The sequence below is a fragment of the Perca flavescens genome, chromosome 11 (assembly GCF_004354835.1).
Source record: "Perca flavescens isolate YP-PL-M2 chromosome 11, PFLA_1.0, whole genome shotgun sequence".
NCBI lineage: Eukaryota > Metazoa > Chordata > Actinopteri > Perciformes > Percidae > Perca > Perca flavescens.
In genome coordinates, this window is record NC_041341.1 from 9,599,142 (window position 1) to 9,605,448 (window position 6,307).

Genomic DNA, 6,307 nt, shown 5'->3' on the forward strand with positions numbered 1-6,307 from the left:
TATTTGAAACAATACAAACTATGATTTGATTAAATGAATTCATCAGCTGTAACACATAAATACAGGATTTTTAAACAGGCAGCAAAAGTAATAAATATACATGAATGTGAGTAATACCTACCTGAAAACAATGCATAAGCGGCTGAAATGGTTTGCTTAAGGCATTGACTTAACAGTCCAAATAGTAAGCTAAAGCTATGAATAAATGGTAGAAATAAATAGCTAAAAATTTTGAATAAGCGGCTAAATAGGTTAGCTAAAACTACGGACTAAATCGTTCAAAAAGTTAGCTAAACATAACGGATAAATGGTTAAAACATTCAGCTTCCCTTCCAAGTAGTAGTACGATGATTAGTGACCAAACCAACCTAAATATGGACAGTTTAGTTATTAGGAAGCTACAGGAAAACAATCCTATTAACTGTCACTGGGGTACAGCTGCTACAGCTGCTATGTGGTCATGCCACAGATTTGAGGTGCATTTGCACCTGCCCCCAGGAGAATGGGAGCTGAGCTGTGCAGCCATATGCCAGGCAGTATTGGAGAGTTAGCAAGTCAATAATCTTAGTTCAGTGTTTTTGTCTGTTTTTTGGCATTCCGAAATGGAATAGAAATTTAATGTCCACCAAAGTGTAAAATTGTTTGTTCATCAAAACATAAAAGCAGCAGAGCATGTAACATTTAAAATAAGTAAATTGTTAAACAAATGTGGCAACAGGATACCACCGAGATGAAAAACTAGAGTATAGAGCACGCTAGTACACAAATTAAAATGAAAACAAAGCATAAAACACGGAAACCACAACAGACTGTACAGTATATTACACAACACACAACTCAATGGACTGTCACCACACTGAATTAAATATTTAAAGTCCTATTACATGGAGCGAAAGTTTGCTTTGTCAGGCTTTTCAGTATGTGTATTATCAGAAGGTGGAAACATATACCTGATAGCTTTGGCAATAATTTGTATCATATCTGCTTCTTAGTTCATTTAACATTATAAGCAGGATATAACACAAGCTCAATCATAAAGGTCCTGTACACCCACACAGATGTTTTCATTAATTCTGCCTTTTTAACTTTGGCTCAGGTGAAGGTAAAGCAAAAGCTATTCTGGAGTTACATGAGGTCAGTAGACTTCATGAACATAATGACCTTATGAGTTTCAGCCAGAAGGAAGTGCCTGATTCCTTTACTTTGTCTTTTAACTTCCTGTCTGCACCAGAAGTGGGAATGTATATTAACATCTGCTGCTTTTGACACTATTACACACAACCCGGTTTCCCGGGACATGTGCTTATTATTGTGTAACACAGTAACTATTCAAAATGATATTATCATACCACATGTACTTTATATAGTATATTGTTGGGTGAAAAGATGTATTTTAATAAATGTTGATAAATCAGCTTTCAGACCAAAATCATCTGGTTTAATGATTGACAGTCAGAATCAGAATGGGGCTTATTACAAAGTAGGTTTTGACTTGGTGCATACAATAATCATAAATATATTTAAATAAACAATAAAGCAAAGTACTGCAACAGTCAAAGAACATTAATATAGAAATATGTATTTTGTCTGTCTTTACCCATATCATGGAGATTTAAGTGTTTTTAAAGCAAATAAGTCACTCAAATAATATGTAAAATGTATTAGTCATGTTTAAGAACGAGTCAGGCAACTTCACCAATATGAAGAGACAATTCATTGTCTTTATGTATGTACTACTTCACATATTTAGAATAAATAAACATTAGTCATGATAATGTTCAAATCAAGTCCAGGGTATCGTAGAAAAATAAATTCTGTTCCAGATAACCATAAGATGGTTGATTTTAGTGACCAAAAGACGTGAACAATATTTCACTTTTATAAAGAAAAAATATATCTGGTGGAAAACAATTCGGTGATGACATGCTGAAGAATATTTTAATGGACAACACTTATTCGTCCCGTAAACTAGCAGCGGCATCATTAGCAGTAGACATCTCTACAGTATGTTGGCATCACAGGAATCAGGCTGCAGTATCTGAAGTGTAATAATTAGTTTAATAGATTTTCTAAACCATGGGTAGAAAAATGCATACAGTACTGGATTTAGACAGGAGTTACAATAAAGTAGCCAGACCCCAAAAATTGAAAATTCCACACTGGTTGACAAGTCCTGGCCTGCCAGACAGGGATAAAAATAAGGACAGAAACATATTAGAAACACAACCACGACAACACCAAGAGTCCTGGCGGCTTTTCTCTCTGATTTCTTTGCGGTTACAGTAACTGAACCCTGGAGTGTAACTGCTGCAATATGAGACCTCATGGCTCGAGCCTGAGACACAGCCACCACAAATACTCTCATATACAGAACTATGATAACAGCAATGGGGCTAACAAAGGTCAACATGACATCAACAGCTCCTGTTACATAGTTAATTACAACTACACACTCTCCATAGCAGGAATTGTATCGATCTGGATGTTTTAGAAAGTCCATCAGTATCACCCCATTATAGAACACAGAACAGGCCCAACACAGGCAAACACAGACTTTAACTCTATTCTGAGTGACTTTGGTGGGGTAACACAAAGGGTCACAAATGGCAACATATCTGTCAACTGATATGAGCACCATGTTTCCTACTGAGGCAGACGTAAGGATAAAAGAGGCATAGTAAAAAAGTCCACATGTCAAGCTGCCCAAAACCCAGCAGCCCCCTATAAGGAGAATTTGAACCGGCATAAGCAGGAGGCCAACGAAGAAGTCTGAGAACGCCAGTGACAGAATGAGGAGGTTGGTAGGGCTCTGGAGCTGCCTGGAGAGAAACAATATCATCACTGAACATATTATATTGAGCAGGTGTAGAAGTCACAAAAACATAGTCTGTAATCATATGAATAGTCCAATAAACATAATATGTACAGAGACAATGTAGTAAAACATCTAGTAATATTTTTATATAGCCAAAATGTCCTCATCAAAAGCACGGACAACACAACAGACACAGTACATGTATCCATTTTGTATAATACTGCATGTGTCTAGTAGATGGGGAGAACTTAAGAGCATGCATCAGCTTGGATCAATACAGTAATAGATTCACTGATAGCCACAGAGTTATTGGTTATAGTAGTAAGAGTAATAATACTATGCAAGTATGTTTTAATGCTGAATGCATTAAATTGTTCTCATCTTAAATGTTATTTTCATAATAAGCCTTAATATAACAATATACAGTATATATTGTCCTAAAGTCAACAGACACAAAAAGTAAGTGTTTGATATTGAGAAAAACAATATTTCAGATTATGATTGTAAGTTCATGCCTGAAGTGGGAGATGGAGATGATGACCAGCAGGTTGAGAGCCACAGTGAGCGAAGAGATGCAAGACAGCAGAATGTAAAGAAATATGGTCTCAGCACGATGTTGCATTGGCTTCCTGCAGGAGGTGTTGAGTAGTTGTGGAAAGCAGAGTTCAGAGTCTTGCAGAGTCTCCATCATCAGAGAGAGAAACGGAGACGAGAGGCTGCTGAGATCTGGCAGCTTTCTGACCAAAGTTCTCTGTCATGAAGCCGATGTATCCAGCTCCTCCCTCTTTTCACATAACTGAAACAACTGAGCGATTCTGTGATGAAATACATTATAGCGAGTTGAACCTTGTTGATTGAACCTCAACTCAATTTTTTTTAAAGTTTTAAACAAACACCAAAGCAACAAAAATGATATGTAGATATGATGTAATATAGGAATAAAAGTAACATTTATTTGTTCAAGAAGCATGTTCGCCCAATGTTTACGTTTATTGTGGCGGCGCCTTCTAGTGACTGTAGTAATTATGAAGTGTTTAAATACTATAAGACCGCCAAACTCTGTAAGGACGCAGGTTAGGGTAGTGGATGGGTCAAACCCTTTTGAAAATAAGAGTAAACTGCTATTTATTTTACTTGAAGGTAACAAACAGAACTACATCACTTCTGCGTCACATGCGTAATTATGTCATGTACATACGCATGGTAGTGAATTAACATACTGTCAGTAGTATGTAGTTTTAGTGCGTAAACCTAACTAAACTGCAAAAATTTCACAACATTGACGCGACTACAATTCACCATAACAACCACAAACAAACGGGTTTACTCTATTTGAATGACTCTTACAGGTTTGTGTCCAGGGAACACTACAAAAATGTTTAAAACACGCTTCAGAGCGAGTCAAATTCTTCTGACGGCGCTTTGCTAAAGCCTACAGTGGCTTTACTAATATGCTCTGCATTACCAATGTTATAGAGAAAACTGACTTTGCAAAAAAATGGAATGTGACACAAATAATCTGCTGGGATGTAGAGCATGTCCACAATGGGTGACGTAAGTTATATGAGGACAGATAACGTTATGTAGGCTACATAACCGATACCGCTCACATAGGAAGTTTTCTGGAAATTAAAATGAATTGGGGCCTCAATATCATCTTCCGACGTATATTTATCTCCCTGCAAAGTAATGCAGTTTCTTCATCAACAGGATCGTAGACAAAAGGAAATGTCATGTTTTGAGAAAACAAAACATTGTATGGTCTGCCTAACATGGTTAATAAACCAACACTGTTTTTTTATTCATGGCGATAACAAACTGTGCTAAAATGCGCCTGATACAGACTGAATGAACGAAGGAGGAAATGAAAGAGCGCTGTGTCAGAGGGAGGAGACTGAGAGAAACTCGAGATTTATTGAAGAAAACCTGCTCCCAACAGGTTAGGTTCACAGGCTCAGTTACCAGAAAACCCAGAGTTTTCCTCATCTCAGTTTTCACTAAATCTGCTTTCTGAAACGGACCCCAGGTTTTATGGGTTCGTAATGTTATGCTATGGTTCTGCCTGTGATGTGAGGGGTAGATCAGCTGCTCACCAGCTTAATCAGGGAGAGTACATGCAGGTTTTCCTCATTAGGTCCTTTGTGTAGGGAGGGGCTGGACAATCTTAAGGTGTAGAATAGGTACGATAGTTCTGCAGTAAATTACATCTTTATAATATTTGGGGTGCCTATTGTGGGTGCACATATATGTATAAATAGCAGGGCTGGACTGGCCATCTGGCATACCAGGCATTTTCCCGGTGGGCTGATGCACTTTTGGGCCGAATTGCCGATATAAATAGGCCTTTTTTTATTTTTTGGCCGGGCCGGCCCATAAAGAACTCACAGCGGTCCATTGGTTAATTTTCTTTATTGGCACAGGCCTGACCCAATCAAATCCAGGAACCCCCTTCCCCACTCCGGGGCGCAAATTTACGAATCCCACTATGGCCACGCCTCCCGGCCCTGAGACACAAGCTGTAATAGTTATGCTGGAAGTTTAGCATTCACATTAAAATGGACAAACGACCACCAAAGTGCAAGGGAGGTGCAGAGAAATTACAGGAGAAAAAGATTAAGAATCTACAGGCGGATTCCTGAAAATGTGCCAACATTTCTGACATGTTTGGGGCTGTAGTAGCTGCTTCAAAATCATCATTACCTGAAGTAGAGGAGGGGAGGTGGCTGGCTATACAGAGAAGCAGAAACAACATCATGACAGGGAAGAAGCCAAGGAAGAGGAGAGTGACCATGACAGGGCCATGGGAGCGAGTGAGGAAAAGATGGAAGAGAGAGTAGATGACAATGTGGTAAGGAGTAGGTAAATTAACAGGGACTCTCAGGAAGGGAGGGAGGCTGTGTGTGTGTGTGCATGTGTGTGTGCGTGTGTGTCATGTCATAACGATAACAAGCAGTTTGGCTGTAACATTAAAGTTAGTGGATGTCAGGTAACCTAACTGTTTAAGCTTACGTTGAAAATGCTAGCGGAGCCTGTTGGGTAGCTGAAAAGTCTGTGTGATCTATGAAATCAGTGTTGATATAATCATCAGTGTTCCTTGAATGGCTTAATTAGCTTCTCTTGTATTGGTGCTCTTTTCCAGGGCATATACTACTCTCAGCTTTATTGTAGCTTTTGGGAAGGGTTATGGTTATGGTTATATTTAGCAGACACTTGTGTTCAAAGCGACAAAATATGAATCTTACAATAGTTAAATTTAACAGTAAACTGTTTTAAAGTTGCTAAGCCAATATTATGCAAAATAGTAATAACAATAATGGCAATACAATTTCAAATATCAATAAAAAAAAAAAAAACCATAAATATACAAATCATAACTCTAAGAATGAATGAATTATTTAAGTGTGTTGTGGTGTGTGGCGGGAGAGTGAGGACCCAAATGCAGAGAGAGCAGGCAGGCAGGCGAACGTTGATGTGGAGGATTTAATGAAAACA

General features: G+C 38.3%; 1 protein-coding gene across 1 annotated transcript; it reads right to left on the reverse strand.

The window, feature by feature from the left end:
* Window positions 1-1,999: 1,999 nt before the first annotated feature.
* On the reverse strand, window positions 2,000-3,503 carry LOC114563611 (trace amine-associated receptor 13c-like). The gene is made up of 2 exons (XM_028590409.1): window positions 3,331-3,503; window positions 2,000-2,819 (listed from the first exon to the last, which is right to left on the reverse strand). The coding sequence occupies exons 1-2, from the start codon at window positions 3,501-3,503 to the stop codon at window positions 2,000-2,002; spliced, it is 993 nt and encodes a 330-aa protein (XP_028446210.1).
* Window positions 3,504-6,307: the final 2,804 nt, after the last annotated feature.

Excerpts from the sequence above, each read along its gene's own strand:
- LOC114563611 (XM_028590409.1), bottom strand. The coding sequence starts at position 3,503 with ATGGAGACTCTGCAAGACTCTGAACTCTGCTTTCCACAACTACTCAAC. Across the intron at positions 2,820-3,330 it reads ATCTCCATCTCCCACTTCAG|GCAGCTCCAGAGCCCTACCA; the intron begins GCATGAACTTAC and ends GTTTCTCTCCAG.